The sequence below is a fragment of the Cnephaeus nilssonii genome, assembly GCF_951640355.1.
Source record: "Cnephaeus nilssonii genome assembly, chromosome: 16".
NCBI classification, from domain to species: Eukaryota; Metazoa; Chordata; class Mammalia; order Chiroptera; family Vespertilionidae; genus Cnephaeus; species Cnephaeus nilssonii.
The window spans coordinates 59,927,250-59,951,123 of NC_137087.1; the positions used below are offsets into that span (position 1 = coordinate 59,927,250).

The 23,874-nt window shown below is 59.0% G+C and overlaps 1 protein-coding gene across 2 annotated transcripts in view; it reads right to left on the bottom strand.

Annotated features, from left to right (window-relative positions):
- Positions 1-23,874, bottom strand: part of DOCK1 (dedicator of cytokinesis 1) — a 305,409-nt gene that overhangs the window by 38,775 nt on the left and 242,760 nt on the right. For both annotated transcript variants that reach the window (XM_079793187.1, XM_079793188.1), the window contains exons 30-33: positions 9,395-9,473; positions 8,748-8,848; positions 7,500-7,558; positions 4,883-5,031 (exon numbers count right to left, since the gene is read on the bottom strand). In XM_079793187.1, coding sequence (XP_079649313.1) covers positions 4,883-5,031; positions 7,500-7,558; positions 8,748-8,848; positions 9,395-9,473 — 388 coding nt within the window. The remainder of the gene's footprint in view (positions 1-4,882; positions 5,032-7,499; positions 7,559-8,747; positions 8,849-9,394; positions 9,474-23,874) is intronic.

A 23,874-nucleotide genomic window follows, 5' to 3' on the forward strand; every position in this document is an offset into this window, starting at 1 on the left:
CCTGTCACCGGGGACTCTTCCGTTTCCTTCCCCGGTTACTGGGGTCTAAACGTGCGGGTCCTGGGAGCAGGAACGGGAGCCAGAGAAAGAAGGGAAACTGGTGGGAAATGTACGGTGGGACATGAGAACACGTCTCGAGCTTCCTCGCGAGGAACAAGGAACATCTAAAAGTGCTCCGTGGCTCCCGGAGAAGGACGGATGGAGCAGGACTGATGGGGTTTGCTCCCCAGGAACCTAAGCACATCAGGGCCCTGGTGGACCCTGAGAGCTTCTCCCTCTGGTTGAAAGAATGTTGTAAGAAACAGGAGAGACACTGTCTCCAAAGACACCCCACACACCTCCAAAGCCTGGGGTGGGACGGGGTGGGACGTGCGGAGACCCCGGTGCGGGGAACGGCCACAATGCCGCCGGCCCTCGGACCCGCGCTTTGGGGAAAATGGGATCTGTGAGGGGCAAGTCTGTAAATGTTTTCAAGGCTCCACGACCCCCCGCAGCTGATCAAACTGGAAGTAACAACCTTGACAATGACACACGTGTCCCCATCCTCGCTGCCCAGTCCCCCTCCCTGGCAGAATCCAGAGCCCCCTCAGGACTGGGGTTCTAGCCAGGTGACCCCCACGTTGTAGGGGGTCCTGAGGTCAGCCATTGACCTTGGCCAGGTAGGGATGAGGGGCAGGAGGGCCTGAAGGAAACATGGCTGAGTTCGGGTGCAGGAAGCAAGCACACCATGGACTGCATGTATGTAAGGGTCGCTGGGGTCCTGTGAACATATCTGCTCAGACACTGCGTCTCCAGGCAACCATCCCCAGCCTCCCCCTTATTATCAGGATCCCCCAGAGTTTAAGCTGTGGGAGAGGAAGACGTTCCTTCTCTCTTGGTCACGGCTGTGTCCCCAACACCTAGGACAGCACCTGCTGCGGGTGACCCTGAGGGGACCACACGTGATGTGCGTGTAAATTACTGGATAGAGTGGGTGTTGCATGCAGCCGGGGGCTCACTCTGTCAGCAAAGGGGTTGGCTGGCAGGCTGCTAAGACACACCTGCTCTCTTGGCCATGCAAGCCACGCGTGAACACGTGTGTCCGAGTGCTTGTCACAGGTCCTGCAGGCCTGTCTGCTGCCCTGGGGACCCTGGGTGTGGCAGGTGCAGTGGCCACTGCCTGTGGCTCCCCCTGGAGCAGAGGGCAGGCATCTGGGCAGCGCCAGGAGGAGGCTGGACGCCGGCCCAGGCCTGCCTGACCCTGAGGGCCGCGCGGCCGAGCCCCAGTCCCACCCACGGCACGTGAAACGGAGCTGCCCACGGGCCCACAGAGCAGCACCGATTCCTGCTCGACCTCGAGCACTCGGCAGCCTCGGGAGAGCCCGGGCCTCGGCGAATCCCCGAAATCCCCCCTGATCGTCTCCCCGACAAGCCCCGCCCCCACTTTGGTTCTGTTTAGCCGCAGCAGTGCAGGGGCGGGAGCAACACAGGAGCGGCGGACTTACGGAAGGAGAAAGGGTGACCTGCTTTCGTTCCCCCCGCAGCCTCATGACGGTGACCTTTGCTGTAAGTGACGGCCTCCGGAGAGCCCGCGATCCCTCTGCTCTTTACGGGGGCGAGTTCGCAAGGGGCAGTGCAGTGCTTGCGGACTCCCCTGCATGCGGGGAGGTGGCTGCTCCCAGCCGGGCTGGCATTTCCGACCCCACCTCCCGAGCCAGGCCCTGCCGGGAACGCCGGAGAGCCAGTGTCCGGGGAGGGCTGAAGCTTCCGGACAAATCCCCGAGATACAACATGAGACTCAATGTCATGAAAACGCACGCGTCAGTCCCACCCGTGTTGCATGAGCACCCAACGCGGAAGGCAGCGGAGTGCAAAAAAACAGGCGTGACCCTCACACAGGCAAACGCACGTGAGCATTCCAGACAACTCATCCTAGCTCATCGGAGGACACTGAACTGGGAGTTTTCCTACAGGACACGGCATGCTTTCTCTGATCCCGGGTAAACCGGGCCACCACCTGGTAGCAGGGAGCGTCCAGAAGTCCAGAAATCGAGTCCCGGCTTCTGCCCCGCAGGTGGGAAAGAGCAGGACCACGCCCCTGGGCCGTGTCTGTGTGGAAAACGTGGCCCGAGAGAAGCAACTGGCATGGCTGGGCAGAGGGCAGCTGCTCGCCACCGACTTGGGGTGCGGGCTCGCGTGGTAACATCCACATAGCATCGATTCCCGCAGCCTGTCACTCCGCTCAGACACACTGATGTTTTCATGTGTCCTGCAGGCCTTGCTTAACCGCTCGTAAACTTAATTACACACTTAATTAGTCTTTGGCGCTCCACATCCCACACGCTAACATGCCCACATCCTTCCGTGTCCAAGGAGCAGGCGGCTCACTGGCCTTGAAGCTTCTGTGAACTACTCAGGAGGCCAGAGGCTCCGAGGCCCCAAACACGACGGCCTGGCCGGGCCCCGGGCTGCCGGCTGCTCACCTGGCAGCACCTCGGGCAGGTGCGTGACCCGGATCGCGGGGTGGCTCGAGGCTGCCTGCGTGACAGCCCACGCCAGGAACACGCCCCACAGGGAGTCCCACTCACTTCGGTTAAGAAGATGCTGGGAGCTTGGGCACCTGTGGGCTGGAGGGCTTTTAAGAACAGAATGTAACGTGATGGGAACTCTTGGAGTCAAGGGTATGGGTTTCCATGATCTCTCCAACCGCTTCGGGTCTGTGCTTTAATGAAATAATAGCCTAATCTTGTCCGCATTCCCCTTTAAGCATCCAAAACCACAGGCTCAAGTATGACTCTGAAATGGAAATAAAAATACAGCCACCAACACAACCCTAATGAACTGGAGAATAAACACGATAAAATCGCCACCAAACGCGTTCACGTTCACCTTCCAGAGCAAAAGGCGCCGGCGTTCCCATCGAGGAGCAGAAGCTGCCCACACCCACTCGGGTCGTTCTATTACTGTGGGCGCAGGCAGGCACTCACACGGGAACGCGGCCCAGCGCGGGCACCGAGGTGGCTCATGTTCGGAGGCCCTCACCGCTAATGGGAGCTCCCGGGAGTCCGGGAGCGGTTTGCTGGCCCACGCAGAGAGGGCGGGCATAGCTCCGTGACCGGAAATCTTACTTTGCTGCGCAGCCCTCTCCATTCCCTTTTTGCTAATGGCCTGGAGCCCCCATGGTCATTGGCGGCAACGCGCGGCGGTGAGCTCTGTGTTTTCCACAGACGTCACCAAGGGGGTTCTCTGAGCAGGTGCCGGAGAGGAGGAGAAGCATGTTCTTCGCAGGAAGCAGAACCAGCGAGTCTGAGACGGGAAGGGGTCCGCACTGGGGGGCAGGGGACTCAGGGAGGTGGGCGAGGGGAGCCACAGGGTCCCATGGCCCGGCAGCTCTGCACGAATGATCCAAGGGCCGCTAAGGCTCGGATGCCCAAAGCCCTCAGGCTGGCTGAGCAGATGCTGAAAGCTCACACGGAGAATCTCTCTTTGAAAAGAGAAAAAATCAATATTTCCCAAAGTTCTAGTTTAGGTGTAAACAGCTCCTCTGGGCCAGCGGACGGGGAGCACAATTGCTGTTTTCTTCGCAGAGAAAGAGACGAGAGAACGTGTCCTCCGGGCCGGGCGGACGGGAGAGGAGCAGAGGCACGGGCCACCTGCAGGAGGGGGGGCGTCCAGGTCACCCCGAGTGTGCGAGAGCCCGGGAGGTCCGGGACGGCCACAGGTGGCTGGGGCGGCGGAGGCTCCCGGGACAATGGAAGAGGCGGGAAGACTGTTGCTGCGTGGAGACGCAGAACAGAGCGGCCGCATGCACGGGACCGAGACACCAGAGTGGCCCCAGAACAGGGCAGGCAGGGTCACCTCGGAGGACACAGCCAGAGTGGACACCACGCAGAGGTTCTCGGATGCACGTCTCGTCCCCCTGCTGAGTGGTACCCACAAGGCAGGCCCAACGCCGACAGGGAAAGAGGATGAGTCAGGCCAGGGGGAATCTGGGGGTGAGGGGGGCGCCGACCAGGCCTCAGAGAAGCCAAGCAGCACGCAATCTCTGGCATGTCCTCCTCGGGGCCACGGGACGCACGCATGCGTGTGCTCGCTGCACGTTCATTCGGAGAAGAGACCATCTGCACGCAACCTACGTGCCCAGCCCAAGGGGGTGAAGAAGAGGCTGGCTGAGGCATTCCACGAGAGGTCCCGTCGCGCGTTAACCGCGTGGTGACCTTCTGCCTTTGGTATATCGTCCAACGAAAAGAACAAGAGAATGTGGACGATGTGGACACCATTACGATTACACTGGTACAAAGACAGAGGGTGGCCCGTGGACTAGGTTATAAACATCCAAATGGCCCCCGGCAGGAAAAAGGCCCCCCACCCCCGGTTTACAATAACAGACGCTGGCAGAGCGCAGCCGGCCGGAGAGAACACAGCGAATCTGATGAAACGCTCTAGCGCGCCTGTGCCACCGAGGCTGAGTGGGTGCAGACAGAAATGAGTAAGAAAAAGCTAAAAACGGAGACCGATTCTTCCCACAGCGAGAGGTCAGGGGCAGGCCCCTGCAGCAGGAAGGCCTGGGGTCCCTCCCGAGCTGTGGGGCAGCAGGGGCTCCAGGTGAGCGCCGCGGACGCCAGAGCCACCTGCAAGTCTTTCTCAAGGTTTTCAGACTCGCCCTCCCCCACCCCTGACACCCACACCCACCCACACCCCCACACACAACCACACCCACACCCACACCCACACCCCCCCCACACACACCCACACCCCACCCACACCCACACCCACCCACACCCACACACCCCCACCCCCCCCACACCCCCACACCCACACCCACCCCCCCACACACACACCCCCACACACACCCACACCCACACCCCCCCACACACACAACCCCCCCCCCACACACACTTACCATCTGGAAGCTGCGCGTGGAGTGGAACTCGCACTGCATCATGTCAAAGAAGATGGGGATGGTGGCCTTGCGCAGCTCTGTCTCAGGGATCAGCGTCATCTCCAACATGGGGCCGACCATTTCCGGGATGAACTTGATCTTGTGCTGACCTTGAGGAAAGACATGCATTAGTCAGAGAGTTTTTTAAGAAAGGATTCTGGAATGGGCTTCAGTGGACTCAGGCCACTGGGAAGTGGGTGCCTGGGGCGTGGGGATGGACGGGCATCCATCTCATCTGGGGCGTCACGGTCGCGCCCCGCCTTGCGTCGGAGGAGGGGGCGGCGTCCTGATGGGTGTAAAGGAAGCCGTGGAAACTTCCAGTGTGAAGTCTGTAGCCCTGACTTCTGGTAGAGGCGACAACACCGTCTCACAGGTAGACGGTGTGATCACGTAGCTAAAGCAGGGGAGCAGCTCATGGACGGAGCGGGGTTGGGAGACGAAACGCCCGCCTCTCAATTTGTGGACAGTGAGTACACGGTAAGGCGAGGGAGTCTGAGCAGAGGGTCCGGTCCGCTCTGCTTCTGGCGTCTTCTAAAGAGGAGGCTTCCACCCAGCCGGGGTGGCTCAGTGGTTGAGCACAGACCTATGAACCAAGAGGTCACGGTCCCATACCCGGTCAGGGCACAGGCCCAGGTTGCGGGCTCGATCCCCAGTAGGGGGCGTGCAGGAGGCAGCCCATCAATAATCCTCTCTCATCATCGATGTCTCTGTCTCTCTCTCCCTTTCCCTTCCTCTCTGGTATCAGTAAAAAAATATATATATTTTTAAAAAGTTCTATCCTCTTATCTTTAGTGTCAAAAACCTTGAATTATTTTCCTTTCCAACATATGCTAGAAGAATGCGCAAGGATTAAATGCTTGAATGAATTATTTGTGACATTTTGTGTTATTAACACCAGCAATTTATCCAGTTAATCGACCTTAATAACAATTTTACACATTCAGAAAATAGAATCAATAGTCTAAAGAATTTAGTTTCATTTATAACTCCGCTATTTGATACAGATTTCTAGAAAGAGAACCATTAAACAAATCTGGCTCTTATAAATAACTAAACATGCTACATAATCCTCCTATTAGTCTAACTTAATGTATTTCTAACACTTGTACGGGGTGGACACAGTCACAAAATATAACCTTTGATAAGGAATCCGACTGGAATAAAAATCTGATGTTCAGCTTCACTGAATAATTAACATTGTGGCTAAGGCCAAACCCATGGGAATCTCATCACTTCCCAGACGCTCCGTGTTTCTGAGAGGCGTGTAACAGCTGCGAACCATTCTCTTAAAAATGCGATTATCCCAGTCTCTCCGGTGACACTTTTCTTGTATTTTGCCCAAAAATGTCAGAGCCAATGTTTCAGAAAATAGCTGATAGTGACAGCGAGTTGTTCATCAACCACAACTGGAGTGTCACGGAGCGCTCCGCTGGTCACGGCAGCTTTCACGCTCCCGGCTGGAGGGACACGGGTGGGGACGAGGGGCTGTGGATGCCGGGGTGGAAAAACATGCTCCAGGGCAAGGCGCCTCACCTTGGATGACACCCCGGCCCCTGACTACGGGACACTGGCTGGGGCCAGCGCTGAGCTCCGTGGCCAGTGCTCTCCCAGGATTTAACCTTCCGGAAGGAAGGGCCCTCAGGGGGAGCAAAGTGGGGGCTGGTAGGGGCTGGAGGACAAAGGCAAAGGTGGGTAAGTGGGGGGCATCTGTAATACTATCAACATAAAAAACATACATAAGCCAAAACCGGTTTGGCTCAGTGGATAGAGCGTCGGCCTGCGGACTGAAGGGTCCCAGGTTCGATTCCGGTCAAGGGCATGTACCTTGGTTGCGGGCACATCCCCAGTAGGGGGTGTGCAGGAGGCAGCTGATCGATATTTCTCTCTTATTGATGTTTCTAACTCTCTCTCCCTCTCCCTTCCTCTCTGTAAAGAATCAATAAAATATATTTTAAAAAAATAAAAATAAATACATAAAAAAACATACTCTCAACAACCAATAGGCCAAAGAAGAACTCAAAAGGGAAATGAGAAAACATCGGAGACAAAAGACAACGAGAACACGACATACCCCAACTTACGAAGGCGGCCAAAGCAGTACCAAGAGGGACGTGAACAGTGGTGCCCGCCTACATCGATTCCTGACCTTCAACACGCATGTCCCTATCGCTCTGAGGGCACGGGCATGTTGAGCTCCCACCACCTGGTGGCAGGAACGTAAAACCGGGGTCGGGTTTTGAGTGGGGACTAGACCCTTGTGAAGGCAGAGTTGATGACACGGAATCCAATGGGTCGGATTTGTGAGAAGGGGAGAGGATGTTCGTGATGCCCAGGGCTGAGCTGTGGGCGCCTGACACGGGAGTGCTTTCCCGACGTTTCTATTTGCCCCGCCCACCAGATTCTCCTCCTTTCATTCATTCACTTGGTCTCCTAGCTCTTACTTCCTGAAAAAGAGTTCTGGCAAAGAGCAGCAATTTTTCTCCAAGGAGCAGAAGCCGTGGACATTTGTAGATGCCCCAACGCTGACTCCACGGACGGGAGAGGGTCCCCCCGAGGGCCCGAGACCGCGGTCACTCACCGAGGTTGTACCACATGTCCCTGATCTCGAAGCCGATCTGTCTCCTCATGTCTCCATACCTGAGAGGCAGGAACGGGAAAAGCGAGAGTCAGTCTACAGGGCGTGTGGAAATCAGACCCGGGCTATTTTTAAGTGCGACCCAGTCTTCCATCACCGAGTCCCATAAAGAGAAGAAGGCGCACCTTCCTTTGCCACCAGAGGGGATGGAAGGAGGGGGAAGGAGCTGGGACCACACTTACTCATCACCACACACGAACCCCCTACCCCCCACCCCCCCACCCCGCCCTGGGGGACTTGGGGGAGGTGGTGGAGAGTAATGAGAGAATGTCGCTGTCCTCATTCTCCAAGGGCAGGTGAGAGAGCCTGGCTCCTCGGCCCAAGGGGGAAGGGGGTGTTTTCTGTGCCTGGCGTTAGCATCAGGCCCTGCAGACCCCAGTGACCTCCCACGCCCCGCCCACAGGACGCACACGCGGGAGAGCCGTGAGCCCTCCCTTGCTCCTCTCTATGGAGTTCAGTGCAAGGGAGGGCCCAGCACCTCCTACTCTCAACAGCTATTCCCCTAAGTTTTTTGTTTACCAGGAAAACAAGTGCTAATGCTCCTCCCAGAGGGCGGGGAGGGGTGTCGGTTTCCAGAGTAAACAGAACCCTAGGCTTCCGAAGAGGCACCTTTGTGAGCTGGTGAGCAATTTCCCTTTTCCCTTTATTGCCCGAGGAAGAGGCTGATCGCATTAGACAGAATAACTGGAGGAATTAGCTACTGCCTGGCCGTTTCCCAGCTGCTCGCCCCCTCCTGTGGGCTGACGGGCAGGGCCCTCTGAGAGCAGGCCACTGCCTGTGGCTCGGAAGTCACTGGTGAGTCAAAACCCCAGCCCGCGGCCACCGTAGGCTGAGGCCTCAGTGCCCCACACACCTGCCCGTCACGTGCGGCCGGTCCCGGATGGAGAATCTGAATGTGGTGCCTCTGCCCCTCCCTGGAGGGACAGGCTGGTCCCCCGAGGACACTAACCTCCAGCCCAGGTCCTCAGCCCGCCCCCCAGCGGCTGTGCTGAGTTTCCCCGGGCTCAGGCCTCTGGAGGCACAGGGCTTGGCGGGAAGGCATGCTTTGGGGCGGCCCAGGAGGCCACACTCACAGAATCGGGGGACGGCTAAGCCGCTGCCACCGCCGAGACCCCCTCCGAACCTCTCACCGCCGTGAGGGGCGTGGGGGTGGCGAGGCCGGGGGACGCCGGCCTGCCCAGGCGGACTCACTTGTTGAGGATCTTGGCTCTCTTGGCGCTTGAGAAGTTCTCCAGCTGCAGGGACTCCTGGGTGAGGAAGGCGACGGCCAAGTGGAAGTAGTTGTTCCAGAGCTGAGGCCAACGGGACAGGGGTTAGCGGCTCACAGCGCCCGCCATGCAGGGCATCTCGTCTGCCCAGCCCTTGGGGAAGGTTAAAACCACACGCGCTCCCCCCAGCTGCCAGCGGCCGCCCAGGGTGTGGCTCCGGCTGAGCGTGGGCTCAAATGCCAGCTAGGCCACATGCGTGGGGAAATCTCTCTCCTCTCCATGCCTGGGTCTCCCCTGAGCTCAGTGGTGCAAAGCCACGTGGCCTGCCTCAGACCACCACATTAGAACACCCTGGCCACACTCCCCGAGACCCAACGGCCTCCCTGCTGAGTCCCCACGAGTCCCCGATCCCATACTTCCTCTGAGCCACAGCTCCATCCCCTTCTCTGTTAAATGGAGCAAATACCCAGAAGGCACAGTTTTCAATCATCGTAACCACCATTCCCACACCTTGGACGGGAGACCAATTAAGTGTTCAGATTAGAAAGAAAAGATGGCGCTCAGAGGAGCAATTTGTTGTAACACGGATTTCCCAACCAAGGTCACGTCCGCCTGCCTTTCTTCTCTCACCTGCAGCTCGAAGTTGGCTTGATCCAGGAACTTTTTGTTCAGCATATCTGCATACTGATTAATCGCTCGCAGGAAGACTCTGAAAGATCAAGAGGAAATTACATAATGACACGCCAGCGCTGGCCCCTCCGTGGGTCTGGCATTTCAATTAGATCCCATCCGAGGCCGTCGGGGAGGCGAGCTCTCCAGGTCCTGGGGAAAGTGGCGAGGTTTGGCCCGTGAAAAACTCAGACAATTCCACGCAGCCTTACTCGAGGAAATTGGCACGTGCAAGGTAAAAGAATCAGACGGAGATACCGGTGTCTGGAAGTGACAGATGGAACGCATCGCTGGGAAACCCACTTTTAAAAAGGTGCGAATGAAGCCCTTTGCTCAGGTCACAGCGTCTACATGTCATATATCACACCGGTCCCGGCTCAGCGGGCTTCGTAAAGTTAAGCTCTGAAAGCGCTTTACACCCTGGTGTGGCGGGACGTCTTATTTCAGTATCATTTGTCCTGTAATTCAAATGCTAATCTTGGCCACTGTTTACTTTTGTTTAAATAAAAAAAATTTAAAAAACCTTGAATAGCGCTGAAAGTGCTTTAACAAGAACTGTCGAAGGAATACGGGTTTACTGATGATGTACCATTTTAAGCACCCAGAGCCAAGTATCACTTACTTCCACGCCCTCACTTTGGTTTTTATGATGAAATATGCAGTTTGAACTCTCGAAAATGACTGAACCAAGCCCTTCACCAGCTTGTTCATTTAGACTTTATTTTTTTAAAATATGTTTTTATTGATTTTCAGAGAGAGGAAGGGTGAGGGAGAGAGAGAGAGTAGAATGATCAAGAGAATCATCGACCAGCTGCCTCCTTGCACGCCCCACACTGGGGATCGAGCCAGAAACCTGGGCGTGTGCCCTGACCAGAAATCGAGCCCTGACCTCCGTGTTCATGGGTCAATGCTCAACCACCGAGCCACACGGGCCCGGCTGGATTTGTTTATGACTCTTGAAAGTGTTGATGATAACGAAGCTTCCTCCAGACACACCTTCTTAAAGGGCCCCTCTCTTTGCCCACCGTCGGGATGCAGGAGGAATGAGCACGAGGGCACAGGGAATAAAGCTCATGGCATTTCCTCGACTTCGGAAGCAGCCAGGAGCGCAGGAGGAATCTAGGTTACTTAATGGGGACCCCGCGCCTGAGCGACTCAGGCCCCAGGAGCTCCCCGTCCCCGCCGTCCCAGAGCCCCTCATGGCCAGCTAGCGGGGGAGTGGGGGGTAAGGCCGTCTTCAGCGGGGGCTCCATCCACACCTCCCGGCACCACCGGCCGCCGCGCACCCATGATGTGTGCAGCTCGGAGGGCTTTGCAGCATCATCGCAGTGAGAAACCTCCCAGCGGCCCCAGGACCCAGGCAGGTGCGACGGGTGGCCTGGCATGGGGTTTGCCAGCTCCGTCGTTGACGAGAACTTGGAGGGAGTTACGCAGTTCTCTGGGGACAGTAACTCTGACCAGGAGGGGAATTCGTGCTGTGAGTGACCGTTCACCGAGGGACACGGGGACGCTGGCTGCTCATTAACCGAGAGCACAGACTGGGCAGTGGCCATGGGCCAGAGGGGGGCCATTCTGCGAAGACAGGCGCCCGTGACATTCGAAAACCAGCTCTTGCTGCTGATTTTATAATTCAGTGAGAAGAGCTAACCACAGGGCAGCTAGGGCGTCCTGAAGAATGGATACAGGACCAGGGCGACAAGACTCCATCCGGCAAGTTCAGTGCGTGAGGAACACCTGCACCCCGAGGGGCCTCCAGGCCGGGCTGGGTGTCCCCGGCCCGCTCGGCCCTCAGAGGACAGGACGCGCGGCCAAGGAGGAGCGCGTCTGCCCCGCCCACCTTCCCCGTGGCCGCTGCATTCAGAGCCTCGCGTTAACCCAGCAATCAGACACCCCCAGTGACCGTGGGAGGGGACACTTCCTGACGGTACGAGAGCGGCACCAGAACCCGAGGCTGCTGGCCACAGCAGCTCTTTTGTCCTGAGCGTTCCCTTCAGCGGTAGAGCCTGGCGGCGCGCTCGAGCTCCGAGGGCCCTTGTGAGGGCTAAGGGAGACCCCGGGCCCGCCCTCTGCGCCTGGGACACGTTTACCGGGGACGTGCATTATTATCACAGGGTGGTTATCCCCCAAGACGGCACTCCAACAGCCGCGAGACGCTGCTTCTCACTGAGCCCTGGCATGATTCCAGCCAGTTAAGTAACGATCGTTCTCCTGTGACTTAAAAAACTGTGCGGTGCCGGGATAGCGTGAAGGCTGATCGGACCCTTGCTAATGGACCACAGCGCCGGGGCGGTGCTGAGAGACCCCACCATCCAGATCCGCCGTAAACGTTTTAAAAAGCCGGGACAGAGACCAGCCAACACAGAGTGGAGCTGCACGAGGGACACTAAAGGGAAGGTCCAACAAAAACCGCAGTCCACGCAGCAAAGCGGGGAAAAGGCCTGGGCTCCGAGGACGGCTCCGCGTCACTTCCACGGAGCCGTCCAGGCCACGCCACTGGTTCCCACTCGAAGGGACCACAACCTCGGCAACACCCCAGGCCACGCGACGCTAAGCCAGCGACCTAATCAGGCAAAGAGAAACCTCAGCCGGGGATTCCTTGGGTAAGAATCTCCATCAGCTGCTGTCATTCGTGAGTTAGTCCTAATCCATGTCAAACTAGGGAGAATAAGCAGGGCCTCGCACTGGAAGCTTTTGTGTGCATTCTGCTTCCCGTCACAGGGAAAGGTGAAAATGGTCACAGGCTCAGCCACACGACCGGCAGCAGGGTGCCTTGCTCTTCAAGGTGAAGGCTCAGACTTGGCTCAGCACACCTCAAGATCCAGCCCTTTGTGTTGGGGGCCGATGAGAGGGAGGGAGGGACGCGAGTGGCCGGGCTCTGTCTGTGCTGAGCACGGTTGGGGGTGGGTTCAAAGACAGGGAAGCTCCCCGGACTGTTCCCAAATGGTCCTGTCTGCTGACTCACCCTCGTGCCCGCCAGGCCGAGTCAGCATCTGACAGATCGCATGTCCTCTCTAGGCGTTAGTCACTGGAAATAACAAATGGGTGAATGGATGGATGAGGGATGGATGGATGGATGGATGGATGAGGGATAGATGGATGGATGGATGGATGGATGGATGGATGAAGGATGGATGGATGGATGAGGGATAGATGGATGGATGGATGGATGGATGAGGGATGGATGGATGGATAAATGGATGGATGGATGAATAGATGAGGGATAGATAGATGGATGGATAAATGAATGGATGGATGGATAAATGGATGGATGGATGGATGGATGAATAAATGGATGGGTGGAAGGATGGATGGATAAATGGATGGAGGAATAGATGAATGGATGGATGGATGGATAAATAGATGGATGAGGGATAGATAGATGGATGGATGGATGAGGGATAGATAGATGGATGGATAAATGAATGGATGGATGGATGAATGGATGGGTGAATGGATGGATAGATAGATGGATGAATGGATGGGTGGATGGATGGAGGGATGAGGGATAGATAAGTTGGCCCAGAAGAATAGGCCTGAAATTGGAGGGCTCAGAGAGGCTAGAAGATTTGGTAGCCTTTGGCTCTCCCTGGAGTCCTTGCATTTTGAGTAGGTTTTCCACTGTGCGGGTCTGTTCTTTTGAGGTCCTTGTCAACTGAATTTCTCATGAAACACGTGGCATTTACGGCTGGGCACTGTCCCCAGTCTCCTCCCCACCCCAGAGCCGGTCCCCTCGTTCTCCAATCGGCCTCTGCAGCGAGGGCCCTGCAGGCAGAAGCCTTGTCTTTGTCCATCAGAACCCCGCAAGCACCTAAGAGCCCTCGCACCGTGCGTGTCCTGAAACGTTCTCACTAGGGAACCTTTGCTCGACAGCCACACCAACACTTCCAGCATCAGGGGGCCAGGACCCCCCACCTGCCAAACAGGAGAGAAGCAGTGGGCCCATCCCCCGCCTGTGCCGGTGGGAGAATCCACCCCGTGGCACCGAGCTCTCTTTGTCCTCCGCGCCCACGCCACGGCACAGAAGTGCGGGGCACAAGAACAGGGCCACGCGGCACGCTGGCACATTTCCGAGGACAGGAGGACAAGATGCTGCAGGAGACGGGGACGGTGGGAGGTAGAGGCCAGGAACAGGACACAGGGACGCGGCTGGTACCGGCCAGAGTGAGGGACTCGCGGAAAAGATCCATCGCTCTGTGCTCCGTGCACCAAGCCACGCACGTCTTACCCCAGCCAGAGAACCCGCGATTCCTAAGAAACAAGGCTGAGGGTGTGAGAACAAACGCCTCAGGAATGCCTCCCTCGTGGTCAAAATGACACTGAACTTCAGTGAGCTGCCCCCTGGAAAAATGCTGTAGTGTAATTCCTGCTGGTGTCGAATACGCATCTAATTGTTGTCTACACACACACTCACACACTCACACTTATACTCACACACACTCACACACACACACACTCACACTTATACTCACACACACTGACACACACTTACACACTAACACACACACACTCACACTTATACTCTCACACACACACTCACACTTATACTCACACACACTTACACACTAACACACACACACTCACACACTCACACTCGTACTCACACACACTGACACACACTTACACACTAACACACACACTCACACTCACACTTATACTCACACACACTGACACACACTTGCTCACACACACACTCACACACGTACTCACACACTCACACTAACTTACACACACAGTCACACACACACACAATTCTATCTCTTATCTTTTATCTATCATCTATCTATCAATATCTATCTATTTACCGACCTATCCACCTGACGTCCAGGTAATCATTTAGCTACATGGTCTTCAGAAAATTGCTCAGGTGATTGAGATTCTCATATTTTCAACCAGGGAATGAAAACGACAGGGCCTCCGGGCCTTGAACTGTGGACCGAAGGGTTGTTCTCGTGTGTGTGGTTTTCACTTGGAGATTGAAGGGTGGGAAGAGAGAAAGCCACCAATACAGTCTTTCCAGCACCATCACCTCTGCTGACACTTTACAGAATGTTAGGGGACATGGGCAAGAAGGGGACACGTCCGCCCTATGACTCCCACACTCGCACGTCTTCAGGCGTCAGGCTGGGTGTGGTGGGGGGCTCTGCCTGCAGGGGGCACACGCCCTTCACCCACACACGCACAGAGGAGGTCTCCCCAGCCCCGCCTCTCGGCCCACATCCCCGCTGTCTCCCACAAAACAGACCGTGAAAGCCACGTGGGAGACCATCTCCCAAATCTGCCCAATGGAGTAGAGCAGTAAAGGCTAACTGTGCAGAGGGGGCCGTCCTAAATCCGCGTCTGCTAACTGCAGAGGGGGCCTGGCGAGGGGGAGGTAATCGGACCCTTTAACGACCGAAGCCCCTGGCAGTGCCAGGCACTAAGGCGACCCATTCTGATGGCGCCGCGGGCACTCCTGGCACCTCTGCTGCTCGGCGTTGCTGCCAACAGCAGGGACGGCAGGGAGAGGCCTCGGACGGCGGCGGAGCTCAGAGCCCCACTTCCCACGTGGGGAAGCGGTTTGTTGCGGGTTTTTCACTCCTTCCCTAAACGTGACGTTACGTTCCATAATAGGATTGTGCATTTCACTGCGAGGGCATTGAAATGCCTCTGGCATTAAGACGGGAGTTGCTTTTGGGGGAAATGCGTCTCTTAGTAAGATGTTCTGCCCCAAGCGGGTGGGAAGAAAGGAAACAGGTTGAAAGTGACGAATTCTGTCCCTGCAGACCGCACGTCAAGGAACAGGCGCTGGCGATCTGCCTGGAAGGGATTTCCGTCACCGGGGGCTGCGGGGAGGGAGAAGCTCCTTAGGCGAAGCGAGGAAAGGGGTGCCGAGAACGGCCCCGGACGGGAAGGCGAGGTGAGGCGTCCCTCAGCGGCCGGCCTCCGGCCCCGCCCTCACTTGGCCACGTGGCTCTTTGTCACGGGGAGTGGGGGGCGGGGGGGGGGGGACCCAGAAGACTGCAGCCCAGAAGGAGCGGGAAGCCAACAGCTTCAACTGCCGTTGTTCCCGACGCCGAGAGGCATCTCCGTTTCCCAGATCCCTCATTTCACCTTCATCTCACTAGGCGCCAGCACCCATCACACGGCCAAGTCCAGTCCACGGTGCTCCGAGCCCCTGCGCGGGCGGCCCTGGGATCACAGAGCATCTCGGGGAGCGCCGCCCTGGCGGGGACCGTGCCCTCCCTGCTGTGGGGTCTCCTGACGACAGCCCTGGCCCTGGTCTACCCGTCTGCCTCCGGCTCCACAGAGAGGCCTGCTGGACGCACCGGATCCGATTCCGCCCGAACGGGACTGGTGGCCAGTGAGCCACCGCGGCTGAAGGCGGGGACTCCTGAGAGTGACGGCGTGGCTAGAGCTCTCCTCTCCCCTCCCTGCGTGGCCAGCCCTGGCTTCGGCTGCTTGGCCCACAGGCATGTCCTGGGCACCTGGCATGTTCCACACGTGGCTGTGAGCTTACGCAGCTCAGCTGTTTACGCTCACACGCTCGCGGGGGTGAATCACCTCACATCTTACAAGCGGGGACTTGCCGTCCGGGGCTGCCCGCCCCCTGGGTGGGTACCGCCCTCCCCGCGCACCCGCCTCGCACCGTCTGCCCGGGACCCCTTCCTCGGGCTGCTCTCCGCTCTGCAGCCCCCTCGCTCCCCCTAGCTCTGCCCTCATTCCGGGTCCGGCATCCGCCCAGGGCGTCCGAGCTGAGGCTATGGAACCTGATGCGCTCCGGCCACATGGCCGCGCAGGAGGAGCCAGGGCGTCCGGGTCTCCTTACGCAACTGCTCTCTGTCTGCCCGGGCCCTCGTGCCGGCCGCCCCGCCCTCCCGCCCGCCTTCTGGAAAGGCTCAAAATAGATCTGTGTTTTCACACGCACGCCACATCTGCCGCTGCTCTCCCCGGCAGGCTCGCCTCGCTTCTCCTTTTCTAAATGACCCCTTTCTTTCTCTCCTGCTCTTCGCATCGCGTGTCCGTGCTACGCAGGAGAGGTGGGAGTGAAGCGTGAGAGCCCGCAAAGCCGGGCTCCGGACCTGCAGCGAGGAGAGGGCTGCTGGGAGGGAGGGAGAGAGAAGCCGGGAGGAGCCGGGAGGAGCCGGGAGCACGCCCCATGCAGAAGGCGCTGCCGGACTTACTCGGGGATGAGCCCCAGAGGTGGGTCCATTGCAGCAGGAGATGAATGACAATGGGCCCCCTGAGGAGCTGATGGGAGATGAGCAAAGATCCAGGACGAACGGGCCAGGGCCCTGTCCTGACGCCCCTGCACCTCGGAGCCCAGGAGGCGGGGCAGCAGCTTGCACTGCTGGACACGCGGACGGCAGACCCCAGAGCGAGGCGGAGTCTGTCCGCTCCGAAGCCCACGACCCCGAAATGCGATGAGTAAAGCAAAGCCATGCAGACACGTGGCCACGCCGGGCTCCGCATCCGGAGGGGCTGGTGGGGACCATGCCCAGGCCACCTCCCCCCTGACGGAGGCTTTAGGGAGCCAGGCTTCCGTGGGCTGAGCGGGAAGGAATCCAGGTCTCCTCGCTCCGTCTAGAAAATCACATTCACCAACACAGCCGTCCCACTGTCCACGTCTCTCCAGTTTCACCACCGCACGCGGCCATGGGACGGGTCGTCGACGTTGCTATCAAGGAGAGACAGTGGGTGATCACGGGTGTATGATCGCAGATTGCTGACGTTCTTAATGCTGGGAGACGGGTTACCCATAAACACGTGCGCAAGTGCTCCGGGGAGCGCCCGCCAGCCGCACGCTCGCACGCTAAGCTCCTTAATTGAAAATAGAATCTGCATTGCGGAGATTAAAATATATTGGATTCATTTTGCCTCTATTCTTCCCCATTGTCCCACATACGTTTTCTTTATGCTACACAATCAAATTAGTTCTCCTGCTACGGAAATTGTCCCCACACCATAAAACCAGCTGATGGCGGGGCTACGGCGGAATGTCCCGTTTCAGGGTGGAGGCCATTTCCTCGCCGACGCGATCGCTGTCATCGCTGCCGGTTCCCTCTCTTTCGAGTCCTCGGGTTTCTTCTCCTCTTCCCCTGGCGCATCCGCGGGGAGGCGCAGTGCTGGCGGGCGGAGGGGGCAGGTGGGATGCGGGGCTGCGCCTGCACCCCAGTCCCGGCCAAGGGCCACCCATGCCCGCCCCGCCAGGAGCAGCACAGCCTCCTGGGCACTCTCTAGCCCCTTGTCATCTTTTCCATAACACGTATTGGTCGCTGGCGTTATATCCTCGAGTTCTACGCCTGCTGGTCACTGTCTGAGCCCCGCCAAGTGGAAGGCAAACTCCAGGAGGACCGGGCGACCTCCGTCGTACTCAGCATGAGGTCCCCAGCAGGTACAGCAGGGCCGGGCACAGACTAACCCCGCACCGCACACACTGAGACGACACGCGCCGTGGAGGCCGAGGCCTGGGGAGCTGCACGCTCGTGGAGGCGGGGGCGGGGGAGGGAAAAGGGAATGTGTGTGTGCGAGGTGGCCTGGGTGCCCCGGCGCATGAGCCTGGGGGATGAGCACAGTGCCAGGCCCTCTGGCCTTCCTGCAGTGCTGCCCGCGTGCAGGGCCTTTGCACTTGCTGCCCCCTCTCCCGGGAGGGTGGCCGCTTCCTGCCTGGACACAGCGGGTCCTCTCCTTCCAGTCCTTCAGCTCCCAGCCTTCCCGTCGCTTCGGCCCTCCAACAGGCTCCCTAGAGCCAGGCACCTGGGCACGTGGTGCGTGGACCCCGTCCGTCGCTCTATGCTCACTGGCTTGGTAGTTGGTGGGCGATGCCCAGTCCCTGCCCACCCAGTGGGCTCTCAGCTCTCTGGCGGCAGGTCCCCATCTGCTCCGGCTCTCATGTAGCCCCTGCGTGACCCTTCGCAGGCACTCCACAAGCCGTGCTCGGAGGAGGCATGTCCCAGCGTTACCGAGAAAATGCGGGGGAAGCTCATCTATCATTTTCCATTTGGACGCCGTTGAACTTGGCCAACCGGACTCCTGCTGTGGCCTTATGCCCACGTCCGCCTGGAGGCGGGAAAGGACCATTAATAACTGCTGAGCACGCTGTGCCCACGACATGCTCGCTGCGCAAGAGACCCGCCTGCCCTCACGGCCACTGCCTTCCCCGCCCTCCAGCCACGCGGCCGCGTGGCCCACGGGCGCCGGGACAGCGCGGACTCCGCAGGCGGCGCCGGCTGAGAACCTCACGCTCGCTGGCTGCGGCTGTTTAAACACCTCGAGGTCAGGGCCGGAGCACACGCACGCCCAGCAGTTGGGAAGAGTTTGTGCCAGCTCTCCTAGGCCTGCCAGCTTCCTTATCTCCACTGACGGCGCCCAGGAGGCGGCGCCAAGCCTCGCTGTGGGTTCCACTGCCCTCTGGAGGCCGCAGTGCGATCGGGTTCGGTGAGTCACCGCCTCCCTGTGACCAGCCAACGACCCCGGACTGGAACCCGGGGCCCTGACCCGGGCACCTTGTGCTCACACCACCTCACAGTCAGTTCTGGAGTCGCAGGTCGTTTTGGGGGTGCAGAGCAGCAGTGCCGGCTTGAGGAGGAGACACCCGGTCTGGGTGGCCCCCTGAGCGGCCCCTGCAGGCACATGGCAGGCAGGTGGAGAGAGAAGAACCTCCGAGACTTTGACAAACTAGAGGATCCCACTCCCCCAGGTTTTAGAGGCTCATCGTTCAGAGCTTTTGTGGAAAAGGTTGTAGTGGACTGAGCTGTCTCTTCTGGTCCAGAGTCAGGCATGCAGAGAGGGCAGGGAGGGGGCATGGAGGGGGCACCATGGGGGCATGCAGAGAGGGCGGGGAGGGGGGACAGGGGGGAACCATGGGGGCACACAGAGAGGGCAGGGAGGGGGCACCTTGGGGGCATGCAGAGAGGGCGGGGAGGGGGCACGTTGGGGGCATGCAGAGAGGGCGGTGAGGGGGCACGGAGGGGGCACCATGGGGGCATGCAGAGAGGGCGGGGAGGCGGCACCTTGGGGGCATGCAGAGAGGGCAGGGAGGGGGGACAGGGGGGAACCATGGGGGCACACAGAGAGGGCGGGAGGGGGCACCTTGGGGGCATGCAGAGAGGGCAGGGAGGGGGCACCTTGGGGGCATGCAGAGAGGGCAGGGAGGGGGCACCTTGGGGGCATGCAGAGAGGGCAGGGAGGGGGCACCTTGGGGGCATGCAGAGAGGGCAGGGAGGGGGGACAGGGGGGAACCATGGGGGCACACAGAGAGGGCGGGGAGGGGGCACCATGGGGGCACACAGAGAGGGCGGGGAGGGGGCACGGAGGGGGCATGGAGGGGGCAGCTGTTTCCGCTTGAGATGCTTGAATAAGACAGCGTGTGCCACCGCGCCCGACCCACAGGCTCCTACAAAAATACACATCTAATGAGGTCACACAGCCAGGACTGAGCGGCTGAAACCCAGAGTGTGGGCTCAGAGAAGCTGTCAGCAAAGTCTCAAAATAGCTTCACTAAGGTCTGTGGAACCGGGGGGCGGGGAGGGGGGAGGGGGGGTTAACCCAGGAAAACGATGCCGCGTGGTCACAGGCAGCCGCTCCTTTTAGCCGATGGCGGCCCAGGGAGCAGGGCTTTGGGTGAGACGTTGAGTGCTGAAGGGCGTTGCTATGTTGCACGCTGACACCTCCCAAGGCCTCGGGATGAGGGTCCTTGTTCTTGGTTAGGGGGTCATTTCCAAGTCCATCTGACCCCCTGGGGAGGAGGGAGGGGGAGGGGGCGGGCAGAGGGGCGGCGGCCAGGGGAACTGGGGCCACTGTCTCGGGCCCCAGGCTGGCCGCTTTGCACCTGCGCTCTTGCAGGCAATGCCGGCTCCTGGGCCCACACTCAGCCGTCCTGTCAACACCGCCCGAGGAGGGAGAAGTCATACGTCTTTGCCCAGCTCACCCACGGTCTGAAAAACAAACCCGGACACAGCCCTCTCCGCGGGAAAGAGAGAGGAAGGACGGAAAGCCTCTGGCTTTTACCGCTCCATTCAAAGGAGTCCGAGCATCCGAAATGAGCCACACGGCACACACCGCTGCGCCTAACTCCGCCCAACACGATTTCTCATTTCTAGGAAAAAAGTCGACATTCCCTCCCACCTTCTGACCAGTCTTCTGTTACCACGGGACACAGACAGCCCCTCGGCTCCTTGTCCCCAAACTCTCAGGAGCCAGGCCCCAACGCCTGTGCCAGCTGGTCGAGAAGGACCCCGGACATTCAACAGATGCGGCGTGCGAGGCAGCCTGCAGGGCCGGTGCAGGGCACAGGGCGGTGCTGGTCGGCTCGGGCGGCCACAGAGCTCCACAGACGGGGGCTCACACCACAGACACGTGCTCCTCACGGGTCCAGAGGCCAGACATCCGAGATCACGGTGTGGGCAGGCGGGTTCCTCCCAAGGCCCGTCTCCTTGGCTGTAGATGGCCGCCCCCTCCCTGTGCCTCCGCATGGACTTTCCTCTTCTTAAAAGGGGGTCAGTCATGCTCGGCTGGCGTGGCTCAGGGGTTGAGCGTTGACCTATGAACCAGGAGGTCATGGCTCGATCCCCAGGAGGGGGCGTGCAGGAGGCAGCCAATCATCATGTTTCTCTCTCATCATTGATGTTTCTCTCCCTCTCTCTCTCTCTCTCTCTCTCTCTCTCTCTCTCTCTCCCTCTCCCTCTCCCCTCCTCTCTCTGAAATAAATAAAAACATACTTTTGATAAAAGGGGGACCAGTCATATAGGACTAGGGTTGACCCTAATAATCTTGGCTTAACTCTATCTATTGGTGTGAAGGCCTTACCTCCAAATACCATGGTATTACGAGGTCCTGGGGATCAGGGCTTCGACACGCATTGGGGGTTGGAGTGCATGACTCAGCCCAGACAGGCTTGTTCCCCAGGAATCTTTCTTGTTTGTTTATTTATTTATTTTTCTTCTTGTTTAGTTTTAACAGCCCACGGGACAGGCTGCCCGTGAGGTACCCGTCTGGACATTTGGTGTTAATTGTTTCCTTGCCAGCACCCCGTGGCACCAGATCCCACCCTCTCTCACGGAGGAGGGTACAGCCTCCCCGCGGTGCCCCCTGGATAAGCCCGGGGCACAAGGAAGGAAGAGCTGGTCCAGCCTTCGCTCAGGCCAGGAGGCACCGGGGCCAGCCCCCGCTGCGGGGGAACGGGCACGCGCTTCTCCTCCGCGGGCACCGCCCACGCTGCCGTGATCACGGCCGCTCTCCGCCCATCTGAAGGGGAGGCGCCCGGGAAGCAGAGCCCAGCTCCCACGGCTCAGAGCACGGGCACAGCACCCGCTTTCCATGCAGCCCGCCCCCGCGCGGCGGTGCCCAGCCACGTGAGACAGGCCAGGCCTCACAGATGAACTTCCCAGGACACAGACCAGGCTCCTCCCCACAGCCCCTTCCCAGAGGGATCTGGGGAGACCCTGACACCAGCCCCCACCCCGCCCCCGAAGTGCTGCTGGGGCCCAGCTGGCCCCGCTCCATCGGAGGGAAAGGGCTTTCGTCACGTCCTGACTCCTGCTTTTCAACAGAACCTGACCGTGGAGACGGAATACACGTGGCTTTGCTGGTCTGCACACCGACATTCAGAATTACTGGGCGAGGCAGCCGCTCCCGGGCCAGAGGGCGCTCAGAATCGCTCACAACGAGCAACACCCCTGGCTAAGGGCAGTTGCTAAAGTTGGTTTGGACTTTTCCCCACAGCAAACTGATGCTCATCGCAGACGCCAGCAGGTGCAGCTGACCCACGGCCGGTCCAGACCCTCCTCAAGGACCCGCTCCTTGTTCTTGTCCAGGTCTTTGGCCTTTGCTATTCCCTCTCCTTTCTTCAGCGTGTAGTTGGGGAAATAATCTATCCAACCATACTTAAACGCACGTGCACGCACACACACACAACCCCCCCCCCCCCGATTCTAAGCATTCCTCGCCATGGAGAGCATGTCCAGGGCCCGTCCTCTCTTGCTTTCAGGTTGCACTAAAAATAGACGACATTCCCATAGCCCAGCCCCTGAGGAGGTCCTGTCAGGAGCAGGCTCATCAGCCCAAGTGTGAGAACAGGTGCGTGCAAGATGCTCCCCAGGGAGGGACGCGTTTCCCGTGTCAGTATCCGTGGGCATGGCGAGCCTGCCGACAGCGCTGAGCCCAAAACCACCACGTGAAACTGGTCCCGCATAAAACCTCTCCCAGAACAAACCAACTGTGTACATCAGAGAGAGCTGCTATGCAGAATCACACACACACACACACCCAAGTCAGATGCGCACACACACCCCCAGATGAGATGCACACACACACACACACACACACACACCCCCAGGTCAGATGCGCACATACATACACTCAGATCCGCTGCACATGCATGCACACACCCAGGTCAGATGCACACACACACACACACACACACACACACACACCCAGATCACAGGCAAGCTCGCGCCCACAGGAGAACGGTTGAACCAGCGTGGCCCATCCATCCAGTGGAGTGTGACAGCCTCCAGAAGGCACGGGTACACAGGCTGCATCACGGATGAACCTTTTGGTGACTGGCCTGTTGCTCAGCACAACAAGCCGATCCCAAAAAGACAAACCCTGTGGGATTCCACTTCCACCAGCGTATCTGGAGCCGCCCAGCTCTAGGGACAGGAAGCGGGTGCTGGCTGCCGGAGCGGGCAGGTGTGCGAGGGGGACCTGGAGAGTGAGTGTGATGGGTGCAGAACTGCCGTCTGTGGGGGGGACAACGTGCTGGCCGACCGTGGGGATGGACTGAGCCCCGCGGAGCTGCCACCGAAAGTGTCTCCAGGGTTATGTTATGGGAACTTTACCACCATGAACATTTAAAACAAATTTTAATTAAAACAAACGAAAGCCGCCAGCAGGCCACGACACAGGAAGGGCTTCGGGGCTGCGCCGAACAGCCCCGCGCTGCTGCTCTTCGTGCCCCTCCAGCTGCGTGGACAGCAGGCTAAGGGACCCTTGGTCATGCTGCAAAACTGGGACCGCCTCTGTGCCGCGGGCGCCAGGGGCCCTGGGCAGAGGTGAAATGAGATCATCCAAGGCTGCCAACCCGCAGACCATCCCCAGATCAGAGTTCACGGGGCCGGCCCGGCCACCGGGACAGAAAGGTTCAACCGGGGCCCGGGCCCCTGGAGAGGACGCGGCGACTCGGGCCGAGGGAAGCTGCAAAGAAGCGAGAACTCCAGGAGCTTCAGTAACTCCCGGGCACCACGGCGAGGCAGGGCACCATTCTCGTCACGGAGGCTGGTGCTGTGGAGAGCGGCTACAGCGTTTGCACAGGTTCAAGCCTCGGACTGATGAGAGGGCACAGTCCTCTCGTGGCCACGTGCAAGTCCCAGCCTGGAGGGCAGAGCCTCCCAGCACCATGATAGCCAACAGCTGGAGTTGTCAGCTTGAACCTGTGGTCCGAACACGTGGCCCCACGTGCCTGA